We start from the raw sequence: 14681 nt of genomic DNA on the forward strand, positions 1-14681 counted from the left end.
ATTTACATGGACCCCTTCATTCCACTAATAATGAGAATAATAGCCCAGGGCCAGAAACATGGCGGCTGGGGATCGAGCATCATAAATAAAGACAAAGACCGTCAGTGCAAATGTGTGAAGTGTTTGTGTAAAACTGTTTTACACTTTTTTATATGATGCTACTAATTATATCAATATTTATCATAACAATAAAGTCATTAACCTCATGATAAAGTAAAGGTTATGTCAAGTCATGCTAGGAGCGACTTAGCAGTTGTGATAGTAATAATACTAATGTAACTGCCGTGTGCATCACCAGTGTAGCTCATGGTACTTTCAGATAATAATTGATTATGTTTCATTGCTTTGTTAGATTTCAAAAGAGTTAATCTCGGTGATATTTTTTGCGTAGATGTTATTTGCACTATTGTTGTAACTTTGGTATCAGATATTTGATCTGCGTTGTATCATAAACGTGTAAAAGTGTTAAAAGTAGATGGACAAACTATGTGAGCATATACCTTTAAGAAGGTTTACGGTAGACTGCGTCAAGGCAGTGAGGAGTTTTGTTTTTGTTGGCTGGAGAACATGAAGGGTATGAGAGCTCACGTGTTAATTTGTTTAAGAGAAGAACCAAACAGTTTGAATTAGTAGTGGATCTATGGGACCAGACTGCAGGCTGTTGTTCAAGTTGGGACAAGTAATTGCCTGTTTGTACTTAAAGATGCTTTTATATTTTTAGAACATGTGATTATTATAACCAAGTGTATCATTTTAAAAATAAAGACAAACAGGCTTCAGTGCACAGCTTTATTATTACTTATTTCAATTAATTTGTTTGGCATTGTTTATTTTTCCTCATCTCTGTCTCACATCTGTCTATGTCTGCACACAGTCCTTCAGTCTTGTGACCTTTTATGTCCAATCCAGGTAAAATCAGTGACATCTGAGTCTTTAATCAGAATTATTTCTATCAGCTTAAGGGAATATGTGTCCATTTAACCACAGCTTTTGCTTATTACATGCGTGAGCAGAATTATTCTTTAATCTGATGAATTGGACATACAAAATATTCTAACAAGGGAAGATGTGTGTGTTTACAGTGATGCCAGAAGTCACACAGGCTGCAGGTCTTTGAACCATTAGTTAACAACGCTTCATTAGAACCATGTGGACATGCCTCACCGTTGCTGTTTCAACCATTGCTGCTGGCCACATTGTGTGTGTTGTGGGGCGGCGTCCAGATGGCCCTCACAGATGGATGCTGTGGTCTTAGAAGAGATTACCACCCTCTATTCCAGTCTCTGCGATGTTCCTTAAGACTGCAGGAGCCCTGTGACACAGTAGCCCAATTAGCCGCGCTAACTTGCATTACCTAGCATTAGCCTGGCGTTACCTCCTCTCTCGGTTTGTCCAGGAGTGGAAGGCTAAATATGAGTCAGCTATTGTGGCATTAACCTTTGATCATGTGCTTTTGTGTCTGCTTAAACCATCAGTAGGTTGATCCGATAAGACAGAAAGACAAGTCCTCCGGTGAGTGAAAAGTATGGCTGCCTTTTGGTGAGGTCAGGGAGATTTAGGAGAGGAGGGCAGTAGTGATGTATTGTTGCTGGGAAGAGGGAGAGGAGTACTAAGTGGTTTATCAGTAGCAGAATCCCCCATCCCTTACCCCCACCACACACAATATAGCAAGACGAGGGTCAGCTCGTGCTGTTTGCTCTTTGGTAGACCAGAAGTCTTTGGAGCAGATTAAGGGCCTCTGGCAATGGAAGCACCTGTGCATGTATATACACACACCCCCGCACATCCACGTGCTGGCAGTCGAGTCCAATTCTTATGGGTGTCATTCATGATTTGTTTCTATTTGTTTCTACTTCCTGTCAAGCTGATCCAGACTTAGTGTGCACAGGTCAGTGGTAAAGAATATCTGTTTTAATGAGTAAAAACTTCAAGGGTTGAAATACCAACTTTCATTCACATTATTATTAAGAAAGGGAAGCTAAGTATTAAGTTTTTACCCAACTCAAACAAAGACCATCACTGCAAATGTGTGAAGTGTTTGTGCAATTTTTTTTACACATTTATATGATGCTGCAAATTATATCAATATTTATATCATTTCTATAATTATTTTTGTAATAATTAGGTCAGCTGTGATTCTTTTGAAACTTTTTTATAGACTTTTGTCTAATGTGACGTTGAAATGTGACATTTGTTAGTGAAGCCACGTAGAGTTCTTCTAAACATTAAAAAGACTCCAAAAGTTTTCTGGCATCATTTTAGACTCTTAAGGTAGAATATATACCTTCTTTGAGATCCTGCATAGATTTGTTTTCTCTTACTCAGTTTCAAAGTCCCTAGTTGTTATAATAATAGTTAGAGATGCCAGAAAAACATTGTTTTAGAAAAGTTAAAATTATGGAATATGAAGAGGTCTTATTACGATTCAGTAATGTGCAGTATGAGAAAACCCTAACCCCAATCCCAGCACTACTGAGCTTTAGCAGATTGGGTGGCCCCTAATAAAGGCTAATTTGGCATCCATATCGCATCCTGTCTCTTCTCTGAGCTCTTTTTAGCCATCAAGTCAATCAGTTGTTGACTCTTGTCTTTTCTCTTGCTCCATCCCTTTTTATCTTTCTTTTGCCCATTTCTTCCGATAATATCCTCTCACGTTTTATTGCTGAATCAGCGACAGTGCCAGTCAACCAGTGAGTTGATATCCAGTTGTTGCTACAGCGGCCACGTGATGCTACAGGCTGAAAAAAGTTGTGAAGTTTGGTTTCTCAGCCCTGCAACGCTACGGGGCAACGACGACTCCAGGAATGTGCATAATGAATGTCAGTGTGTCATCAAAACAAGTCAGAAACACAGAGTTTTACTGTTGGAAACTTTTTGGACCTTTTTAAACAAGGCCTGGTCCACTTCCATAGATATTCCGGTTTGTTGGAATAGTGTGAACGCTAATTTTCAGTCCGGCGCAGACCAAAGAAGTAAACTCTGGTTTGCTTCAAAACCAGGGGTCTCGGTTCAATTGCAAGTGAATTCTGGTGTGGTTCACTTAGAGTGTGAAAGGAAACAGACTATTCAGTGAACCAAAGAGAGGAAGTGATGGAGGGCATGCTGCATAGAGTAGTGTTTCTCAAATGGGGATACTTGGAGACAAAACAAGGGGGGGTAACTTGTATCTTTTCTATCTTTCTGACTAAAAGTGTAACTACACCCTCATATTTTTGGGGGGTGGGGGTGATCAGGGTTTCTGAGAGTGGGTGGATCGTGAATGCACAGGCAGGAAATATTGAATGACGGTCAGCAGCTCAGGCATAGCTCATCAATAAGCAGTTGAGCTTTTTAAAACATTTAACACTGAGCAGTATAAAATGCAGACACTGATTTGGTAAAAGTGTCTGTTTATGTATGTCGTGGAGCCTGACATTAACATGTCTTTACAAACCACATAAGTGCACATATTCCTTTAATCCAGCATTTAATAGGTTGGGGATTTAGTGGTGTCTTTGAAGAGGACAGATAGCCGGCCCTCCCCCCTGCTCCAGCTCCATGAGATGGGACTATTAACGCTACTGGAAAATGGTGGGGGCTTCACATGTGGCTTTGAAGAGACCTCTGGCTGAAGACGGAACCATCAAAGCAGTTTTCAAAGATACTTTCTATCCGGTTACCACTAAAAGAAAAATATAAAGCATGCCTGGCATGGACGGTGGTCCCATCTCTCTGCCACACTTACATAATCTTTAAAAGGTTGAAGAGGTATTTGAGTTTTAATTATTTACTTCCTAAATGTTTAACTGGAAAACACAACATTATAGCATCAGAGAATATGCCGGAATTTTATTAGATGCAGCTTTAGTTTGAGGTTTGCTTTAGAAAAATCAGAAGACACAGCTTGATTTTATAGTTTCATGGCATCTATTTTTGAGCATCACAAAACACCATTAAATAGCTTACAGTGGCAAGCAAAAGTCTGGGCACCCCTGGCCGAAACTTCTTTTACTTTTAACAGTTAGGCAAGTAGAAAATGAAACGACCTCCAAAAGATATAAAGATGGGATATTTCTTTATATTTTAAGCAAAATCTGTTTTATCTTTTACGTTTTTGATATGACAAAAAAGGAAACCCTGCATGGTTAGTGCCTTGTGTCATGGCTTGTAGTTGCTTTTAGCAAGAGTCTTTCTATTCTTGTTTGAGGGAATTTCCCCACATTCTTCTTGGAAAAGGTCTTCCAGTCCTATAAGATTCCTTGGCCAGAGGCATACCCTAACTTTTTTTTAGGAGAGGTGTGTTAAGGATTAGAATCCATCCGCTTTTCATCTTCAGTTTCTTCACAGATTATTTGTGTTTAGAATTTTCTGCAATTTACTGCCACACAGCCCAAAAGCATGATTGATCCACCCCCGTGCTTAACAGTTGGACAGGTGCTCATTGCATCCAAAGAGTTCTAGTTTAACCTAGTTGGTCCACAGGACTTGTTCCCAAAATGCACCAGGCTTGTTTAGAGGTTCTTTTGCAAACTTTTGACACTGAATTTTGTGGTGAGGACGCAGAGGTTTCCGTTTGCTGACTCAATAAAGTCAGGTGTGTTGCAGGTGTCACTGCACAGTAATGTAGTGTACCACAAGTCGTCTCATAAATCCACCACAAGGACCTTTGCAAAACAAGGGTTTTGGTTTGCCTTTCTAGCAATCCTACAAGCAGTCTTTTTAAAATCTGTCCTGGTCTTCCAGACCTTATCTTGACATCCACTGTTTTTTTTAACTGGCATTTCTTCATTAGATCAGCATGTGAGAAAATGGCTTAATGAAAACCCTTTGTTCTCTTCATTTTCAGAGTTCTAGACAGCTGCTTAGAAGACCCCATGGCTGTAATTGTTGGGACAAGGTTAAAGTAGTCTAAATATTTATAAAGCTTTAAAGTTTGCATCATCTTGACTTTAAAGATTCTGAACCAGCCCTAACCCTAACAGGCTAACAGGCTAGCTCAAATCTCCTGGGGTTCCCATACTTATACAGGTAGCTGCTGCGTTTTTGTTCAATAACAAACATTAAACATTAATATTGCTTAAAATGATGAAAAAGATGTGTCACCTTTAACTTTATGCCTTTAGGAAGTAATTTCACTTACTTGATTAACTATTAAACAAATATAACTGGGGTGCCCAAACCTTTGCATGCCTGTATAAACAGCCTGCTATGGATTTTGAAGCATCCATCTTTAGCATCAGTATCTGCATTAGTAAGCTGTTTGTGCATGAGTTGGGAGGAAGGAGTGTAGGTGTGTGTGTTGGATGTTAGTTTATTTTTCTAAGCAGAGCTATGTTGGCATCATAGCACAGAAATAGCAGCAGCTCTGTTTAGAAACCTGTTCCATCCGTAGTGTGAGTTAGACAGCATCCCACCTTTAACTGGCCACATTTTTCTTTTATTGTTTGTAGTGTACTGATGTTTGCTTTTTACAAACTATAGAATATTTCTACATGTCTGCTCTACCAGGTGCATTGAGGCCTGTTGTGGTTCAATATGCTGACAAGTGGTGCTCAGACACAGGACCCCGACATGGTTTTGCCCTCGGGGGAAATCACTGGAATGGTCAGACAAGGACAGAGTCTATATTTAATCCTGATGGTGGGACACAGTGATGTCTCTGTTTCATGCCAGTCCAGGCCTGTCATCACTGAGGTTGTTGGGATTTTAAAATTGTACATGTTACTCACAATGTGGTACACCGACAGCTGTCATGGATGCAGGTCTTCACCAGGTTTTGCTGAAACTTCCATTGAGGGCACATTTAGACTTCCATGTTTGATTGAAGCTCTACTTCTGAACTGTGGCATATTTTCTTACTGAGACGCTCCCTAACGGCGATTATTTAAGCATCCTGTCTCTTCTCTGAGCTCTCTCAGCCAGACAGCAGTCTGACTCTTGGATCATCTCTTGCTCCATACAAAAGGGCTCGTGTGTTGATATCCAGATGAACAAAATGCTGCTGTAAAGTGATGCGCCACATTAAAAAAGTTGTCAAGTGTTTTTTCTCAGCCTTGGTATGCTAAAGGGCAACACCAGCTCCAGTACAAAGTACATAATACATGTTAAATGTAAAGTTAAAGTTGGAACATTATGTTGTGCTACTTTAGTCACATGTAGGTGGCCTCGTTTAACATCCTGCTCCTCAGTCCCTGTTCGGCAAACTCTCCATGTGTGATGGAGATCTAGCTGATGTTTTCATCATTTTTGAAAACCTACTTTAAGCATATGAAGTTGGAAATAATGCAGAACATAGATTTATTTATCTGGGAAATATGTTATGTTGGAAATCTTGGATTCTGATCATTCTGAGCTTGAAAGTGGCCACCCTTCAATCTTCAGCACACTCTTTACTCGCTTAAGACAAGTGTTATTATAATTTCTTTAAGAAGCCTTCAGGACTAGTTCTCCAGACTTCTTGAAGGACTTTTAAAAGCTCTTCTGTGGATGTTTTCTGTCGTTTTCTGTCCCGTTTTATGTCCAGATGATTCCAAACTGCATCAATAATGCTGAGGTCTGGGCTCTGGGGAGGATTTATCCCTCCATCAGACCTGTTGTCACTGATTTTCAGCCCAGTTCTTGTGTCATGTGTCATACCTCAGTCTTTTCTCTCTGTTAGCCATCTTTAAGAATGACTTTTTGAGAGCCATCTTTCATTTCTGATGAGGTGTCAGTGATCAGTAGATGGATCAACCGAAGGTCCAGATGCATCTCAGCATCTGTGTCAGGTCTTTGCTGGGTTTGCTCCTATTTTTTAAGGATCACCTTTAGATCCAGCTCATTTAGTTGTAGATAGTTTTTTTTTAAAGGTCTGCCTCTTGTTTTGTTCGCCACTTGTTTAGTGTCCTCAGATTTTTAAAGGACACACTGCACAGCATGCAGATATAGTTTTCAGCTAATGGCTCTTTGGGAATCACCTTGTTGCTGCAGAAATCCTACTTTATGTCCATTAAACTATGTTATCTTTTGCATTTTTCAAAGATACATTTAAAGAAAAAGGACCAAATGATGGCTTTTTTGACAGGGTGTAAGTAACAAAGAGAGCAGCGTTAGGTGCCTTTTTACGCTTGAATGATTCATATTAACAGTATTAGGTCAGTATTAATAAAAACTGTTGTTGTAGAACTGTTGTTCAACACTACTTAAAAAGATTAAAAGGAAGTATGGCTCATTGGAAGAAAAATATAAGGAAATGAGGGCTGGATCAGGACTTTTGGACTAGACTGTACCCATTAATTGAGACTGAGAACTCCCTGTTTTCTATACAAAAGTCCACAGACTATCTTATGACCAACAGTAAACCAGTTAATCAATAAAATGACTCAGATTAAAGGAAAATACATAACGGTCTGTTTGTGGTTTGCATGTTTTCCAGCCTCACTGATTATCTAGTTTATTTCTTAAAAATGTAATTCGCTGGTGAAGCAGTGAAAGCTGCTGATAAATGTTGAGAAAGTCTAGTTGTTGCAGGTAGTAGGCACAAAAAAAACCACCTCCTGCTTTAAGTAGCGATTAATTCTGCTGAGTAGAATCAAGCCACAGTATGTATCTGTAATATAAACACATCGTCAGCAGTAGTAATGCAGAACAGATGCAGGGTGAAAAGAAAATCTACAGTGGCCACATCTGTAAAAGAATGTTGTCAGGAACACCAAACCTCCTCCTCCTCCTCCTCCTCCTCCTCCTCCTCCTCCTCCTCCTGCTCTGTTCCCTCAGATACTGTAGAAGTAAAGAATAAGGGAGTACCTCTGCTTTAGGACACAGGGTCTTATTTTTGGCAAGTGGGAGTATGTTTGTGTGCTGCATATTTTCTCAAACGGAGTGCATGTTTGTTTTCAAGCTTTATGTGCAGCTAATTCCCCCAACACAGACCAGCTATTTTCAGGGTTTATTCTTTCCTGTGGTCAATTAGGAGTTGTCATGCTGCTGACAAATGAGCCAGAGGAAATTACACTTAATCAAATCACAAATGCATCTAAATTATTTTACACGAGGTTTACAGTCAAATAAAGAAAGCCCCCCCCCCTTCACACACACACACACACAAGTTATGTAACTTCATTTGATGATAATTGATTAGAGTCCACTGTAATATGAGGTGAGGTGTGTGTGTTTTGGATGTCCTGCATTTGTTTTGATTGGAAGATTGTTTCTTCAGGAACTGCTTACTCAGATTGTCTTCTCCTCCCTTTGTGTATTCCCCCCCTCGTCTTTTCCCCCCTCCCATTCCTTTCAGGGACATTAAGCCTGACAACATTCTGCTGGATATGAACGGCCACATCCGCCTGGCCGACTTCGGCTCCTGCCTCAAACTCATGGAGGATGGGACTGTAAGTTTTTACCACACTGCTGCTGTTGCTCCCTTTGGTCCAAAGCAAACATACCAGAGTTTTACTAACCCCCCTTGTCACCCCCCTGGGGGTCTCCTAGGAGGAGTGTGTGGTTCAGCTGTTTGGCTGTGTCTGCAGGCTGTGGCTCCTGATGTTACACATAAGAAATATGACAGGAAGAGATGAAAGATCAAACAAGTTCTTGAATGTTAATGAAGAGGCTGAATGGCATTTTAAAGCATGTAAAATAGAGACTCCAACATCTGCTTTTCTCTTCAGCTGTGGACCTTCTTGCATTTAATCAGCACAATATTATATAGAATATAATCATTTTTATGCAATGAAACTCATCAGCATCACTCATTACTGTAGCATGCAGCAGGAAGTTAAGCTCAATTTCTGAGAATATGGGATTTTTGTCTACTATGGTACATTTTGCAGATTTTTTTGGATGATTTCTGGTGTTTGTTCTGCTCCATGGCTAGGTCCAGTCCTCAGTGGCGGTCGGAACTCCAGACTACATTTCCCCAGAGATCCTCCAGGCTATGGAAGACGGGAAGGGCAAGTACGGACCTGAATGCGACTGGTGGTCCCTGGGCGTCTGCATGTATGAAATGCTGTACGGCGAGACCCCTTTCTATGCAGAATCTCTGGTGGAAACCTATGGGAAGATTATGAACCACAAGGTGAGGATGCAACAGTAAAGAAGCCCATAGAACTCTAATTTTACTTCTTTTCACGTTTAATTACACGAATGCTTTACACAGGAGCGATTCCAGTTCCCGCAGCAGATAACAGACGTATCAGAGGATGCAAAGGATCTGATTCGCCGGCTCATTTGCAGTCGAGAGCACAGATTGGGACAAAACGGCATTGAGGACTTCAAGCAGCATCCATTTTTCACTGGTACAGGCTGAGATTTATCTGTTCTTACGTTAGAAAATCTCCTGTGATCTGAGCTGTGTTCATGTTTTCCTGTATAAACACAGACTGAACCTGTTTTTTTACCTACAAAGTTATGTACCAGGAATTTGTTTTTGTCTGTCAGTAAATTTACATTTTATTGTTTTGTGCAGAATTCACAGCTATTATTTGTTTGCCAATTAATAAATTAAATACTTAACTTTTTTACCTGTTATTTTAGGCATTAATTGGGACAACATTCTTACATGTGAAGCTCCCTACATCCCAGAAGTCAGCAGTCCCACAGATACCTCCAACTTTGATGTGGATGATGACTGTCTAAAGAACTCGGTAGGACTTTTATGTCTGTGTGAAATGTATGCAACATCTTTTGATCAAAATCAAACAAATTTACAGCAGAAAACCATTAAATTCAGCCCTACATTATGCTCTGATTGCATGGTTTTACAGGTGTGAGTAAGCAAATCACCTCCACTTCTTCCACAGCTTGTCTAATGAGATCTGCTGAACTGCTTTGAACTACCATGCAGACATAACTTTGGATAGAAATTGTGCTTAATTTAAACTTAAAGAACATTATTACAATGTGAGCTAAATAACCTGCGACCTCACACTAGCAGTTTTGTGCTAAAGTGGTTACATTTCCACTATCTGCATTTTGACCATGATGCCTCTTTTAGCTCTGATCCTTTCATTTAGTCATGTGTTAAATGGGCCATGTTGCTTAAACACTGATGACCACAGATGGAGAGGAAAAAGACACACGCTAGCTGAGAACTTGCATATATCTGAAGTCAGACTACCACACACGGAGCTGATAACACCTAACTGGAGAAAGTCACATCCTAGTTGACAAGCTAATACACAAAAAATGGTGTTTTTATTTGTCATATACTGCATGGGCTTTACTGTTGTTTTTTTCAGTTGCTCATTTGGGCTTTTAACCAAAGTCAGAGGAAGGTAGATTCAACAATTCAGTTAAAAAAAACATTAAAAAAACGTCAGAAGTTGGATGACACAATAGGAATAGAAGACATTGGCACAAATAGTCTTCTATCTTTAGATATGTTTCACTGTTTCTTCTTTCAGACAAGGTTATAGGTAGTAGATGTTTGCTTTTACCTTTAAAATGTTATGACTCGTGTTTGCAGTCCTGACAAGCATCATCTGACCGCTGTGACGTGTCATTTATCAGCTGCGCGGCCAACCCGACGGACATGACAGATCCACCAGGGTGGCCACAGTGTTCGGACCGAGTATCATTAGCATCTTTTTATATTCAGTTAATTGAACCATAAAACTCCTAAAACCATTAGTCATTAATAAAAAATGGATGGCGATGAAGATGGGAAGGCTGGATGTTTCTAATCTGGGCTGGGACTGTGATCTGCTGATATTAACCCATCGAGAGCCCTAAAAATGCCAGGGCTGTGTTTTTCTCTGGGTTTTGTGAGTTTGTAGTGATGTATGTCCTTATGATGGCTCTATCTTGAACTCCTGGTTTGTTTATCTCTCTTCTTTTTACCATTTTCAGGAGACTATGCCTCCTCCCTCTCACACTGCCTTCTCTGGCCACCACCTCCCCTTTGTGGGTTTCACCTATACAAGTAAATGGTAAGTGTTACTAAAGGAAATAGATTAATAGATGAAGTAACCCCCCTCTCCTCCCAACACTGCCTAATTTAGTCCATTTGTCGTTTTTGGGCAGTATTCCTCCAGACTTGTTGTTTTAAGTGTGATTGCAGGTGGAAGGAATGAAATGGAGGCAGAAGTTTCTGGCAGTCATTTTTACCAGCCATTAAAAGTTGAATCTGAAGATGCGTAACAGAGATGAACAATATCAACCTGTCATTTGTGGCTTTATTTGTAATGAGTCATTTTAAGTAGAAGGATTTCCCCTGTGAGTTCACTGTGCAGCTTCCCTGTCAGTCCATCTAAAGAAGAGCAGAAGGGCTGAATTAGCTTCCCTCCCTAATAAGGTGATGTTCACGATGTGCTGTAGAACCTCGCACTGAAGTGCTGCTCGTGAGAAAGCAACAAAAACCACCGGCTTCTTTTTAACTCTGCCAGCCTCAGCGATAATAGTGTTTTCCTTTCTTCTTTCTCTGTTCCCCCTCTCTGTCTCTATTTTCTCTCCATCTCACACTTCCTATCTCCCTCTCTTCTGTTCTTCCATGACCTCTCATCTTTCAACTCATCTTTATCTTTCTTGTCCACTTTTTTCCTGCTTCCTCTATCTTTCTCTGTCTCTGTCATATCCTTTTGGTCTCTTTGTGTCATCTCTTTCACGTTTAACACCATATCAAACACATTTTTCATCTCTACGAATAAATTTGCCTCCCCACACCACCAACATATGCATATATATATTTATATATTAGTACTTTTTCTGCTCTTTTGTTCTTATGGTGTCTACATCTGTCTCTTGTTCCCTGTCCACTTCCTTTATAGTACTATATCTGACCGGGGTTGCCTGCGACAGCTCACCGTAGAGGCGGGTAAGGCAGGACAGGAACATCTGGACCTGGATGTCCAGCGAAGCCTGGAGGACAGCTTGGCCACTGAGGCCTACGAGAGGCGGATACGCCGTCTGGAGCAGGAGAAACTAGAGCTGAGCCGAAAACTGCAAGGTGAGGACGAGGGGGAAAGTCCATCTGGTTTGATGCATGTATCAAATAACACTCTTTTCTCAAAACATGTATTTGAAGCACATGCATGTTCATTTATGTAACGTATGCATGTAAAAGCAGCACAGCTGATGTTTTTAATTGTTACAGAGTCGACTCAGACGGTACAGGCGCTGCAGCATCCGTCAGGCGAGGGACCGCTTAGCGCTACCAGAGAGGTGGAAATCAGGAGCCTGAAGAGCGAGATCGATATTCTCAAGAAGCAAATTGCTGGTCAGGACTCTGTTTCTGTGTTCATGTTAGACACTAAACAGCCACAATAGAAACACACACGTGGTGTAAAAGTTTCTTACACATTGATAATGTATTCATTGAAATTTGAAACTTGGTTTGTATATTCTGGTGTCAGACTCAGGCCAGCTGGAGAAGCAGCTGGAGGACGTGACGTCGGCTCGGAGGGACTTGGAGGATTCATCTAAACACATCAAGACTCTGGAGAAACAGATGAGGAGCGTAACGCAGGAGAGAGACGACCTACAGAAGGTGTCATAACAAAACATCCGGTCTTTACTGAACATGGCTCCACATTAGTAGCTAACCATGTTAGCGTTAGCTGCTAATGTGGAGCTAACAAGCAACAATAGACTACATGTGAATTTTTTACTTTATTTAAACTGACTTCTTGATGCTGCACGCCATCGAGTTTTCCTTCTGTGTTCTACTCACGTTGTGACGGCATTGCTTCTGCCTTTTTAACTAACATCAAAACATCTGTTTTCACATTCTTTTTACATGCACGGATCTAATAAAAATATCTAAATATATCCAATATATGCAGGTCTACATACATGAAGACATCAGAGTAAATATTTAACTCCTCCTGTTCACTGAAGTATACTTACATCTAAAAAAAAGACCTTAATGTTCATATGCTGGATTTTACATGAGAAATGGGCATGAATGTAATAATTTTCTGGTTTGTAGGTTTGTTTTTTTAAAATGAAAAACGTTATTAATAAATGTTTTCAATTATATTCAATCAATCATAACGTAAGACCCGAGTTTGTATATTTATACGTAAGTGATATACATATTTCATTGTATATGAAGTAAATGATTTCTTAATGTTTGAGTACAAGTTCCAGTTTCACAGAATTTACTGTTTTGGTGCAGACAACCAACATTGTGATGCCCCCGTAAGAGGATGCTAGGTCTCAGGAGGTTAAAGGGTTTAAAAATCAGCCATGTTTTTTATCTGTCTTCTGATCAGGATCTTGGGGAGGCCAGTGAGAAGTTGAAGTCTCAGTCAAAGGAGCTGAAAGACGCACATAGCCAGAGAAAACTGGCCATGCAGGAGTTTTCTGAGCTCAACGAGAGACTCTCAGACCTCAGGTAGAATCACTGCTCTGCATTATTTCTCAAATCCAAGAGAGTTCTGCACTGACAGTCGGAACTTATTTAATGCTCAGATTGTATGTAGCTCTCCCAATGTGTGATACTGACCTCACATTTTGATAAAAAAATGATTAAATATAGTACTTATTATCTGAATCGTCCACGCAGGTCTTCAAAGCAGCGTCTTGCTCGCCAGCTGCGTGACAAGGAGGAGGAGATGGAGAGCCAGAGTCAAAAGGTTGAGGCTCTCCGCCTTGAGGTGCGAAAGGCTGAGAGGGCCAAGAAGGAGGTAGAGTAGACTCCCTGTGGTTGGTAGCACACCCTGATCTGTCTGCATGCACTGGTTGGTACACAAATCAAGCTAGTACTGTGTCTTCTACCTGCATCTCCTCACCATAGATAATTACATATAGAAATAATGTTGCTGTTGCTTTATTTTACTCACTTTTTAATACATTCTCTTCACAGTTGTCCTAGAAACGTGTACTTTTACATAAAGTGGGTGGAATAAAGTCACAAAATCAAATAAAACTAATTTAATTTCTGTGCAACATTGTCTTGTGTATCAGTGATGTATTTATAGTCTGAATGTTTACTTTGTTTTATTAGGTGTGTCTGTAGGATACGTGTATTTAAAGTTTCCTTGTCTTCTTGGGCTCCTGAGAGGAGAATTTGTGAGACATTTGCTTTCATCCATCACCAGATGGAGGTGCAGACTGAGGAGCATGCAGCAGAAGCTCAGAAAGAGAAGAAGCTGAGAGAGCGAAATGAGCAGTACAGCAGACAGCTGGAGGAGGAGCTCGAAGGGCTTAAGGTGAGTTCAAAAACACAGTCCAACACTAACTTTACTTCATCAGGGTTTCTCTTTTAAAGTTGCAGGCCAAGACAGTTTAGTTTTTTATTACAAGCTTTCTTCCTCTTTACTCCATCCTCCACTAATCTCCATCTCTGGCAGCCAGCTTCACCAAGCCTCTTATGTCCTCATTCCCATCGTCCACAGTTGAAGCAGGCCGGCTCTCCTGCCGCTCCAGCTTCGGGGGATCAGACCCAGGAGGTGGGACGCCTGCGTGGGGAAATGGAGAAGAAAACGCTCTTATACGAGGAGGAGCTGACACGCAGAGAGGCGCAGCACAGCACTGAGCTGAAAGCCCTACGCAAAGAGCTGCGAGACGCCGAGAGCCAGCACCTCAACCTGCAGAAGGAGATCCTCATGCTGAAAGACAAACTGGACAAAACCCGTCGTGAGAGGTGCTTCATCTGCCTGTTTATCTGACCAAGACTTGTAGAGTATTTTAGTTTGTCTTCTCCTTGATATTATTGTCATTATCAAATTTTTTATGAAGGTCTCAACAGTTATGCAACTATCTTTCTTGGTTGTCTTACAGTG

General features: G+C 40.6%; 1 protein-coding gene across 5 annotated transcripts in view; it reads left to right on the forward strand.

The window, feature by feature from the left end:
* Positions 1 to 14681, forward strand: part of cdc42bpab (CDC42 binding protein kinase alpha (DMPK-like) b) — an 84065-nt gene that overhangs the window by 46077 nt on the left and 23307 nt on the right. For all 5 annotated transcript variants that reach the window (XM_041975159.1, XM_041975157.1, XM_041975158.1 and 2 more), the window contains 12 exons: positions 8255 to 8348; positions 8834 to 9034; positions 9116 to 9254; positions 9493 to 9602; positions 10807 to 10886; positions 11724 to 11902; positions 12050 to 12172; positions 12309 to 12442; positions 13170 to 13291; positions 13463 to 13583; positions 13998 to 14108; positions 14295 to 14542. In XM_041975159.1, the coding sequence (XP_041831093.1) occupies positions 8255 to 8348; positions 8834 to 9034; positions 9116 to 9254; positions 9493 to 9602; positions 10807 to 10886; positions 11724 to 11902; positions 12050 to 12172; positions 12309 to 12442; positions 13170 to 13291; positions 13463 to 13583; positions 13998 to 14108; positions 14295 to 14542 (1662 nt within the window). The remainder of the gene's footprint in view (positions 1 to 8254; positions 8349 to 8833; positions 9035 to 9115; positions 9255 to 9492; positions 9603 to 10806; positions 10887 to 11723; positions 11903 to 12049; positions 12173 to 12308; positions 12443 to 13169; positions 13292 to 13462; positions 13584 to 13997; positions 14109 to 14294; positions 14543 to 14681) is intronic.

The sequence above is a fragment of the Melanotaenia boesemani genome, chromosome 22 (assembly GCF_017639745.1).
Source record: "Melanotaenia boesemani isolate fMelBoe1 chromosome 22, fMelBoe1.pri, whole genome shotgun sequence".
NCBI lineage: Eukaryota > Metazoa > Chordata > Actinopteri > Atheriniformes > Melanotaeniidae > Melanotaenia > Melanotaenia boesemani.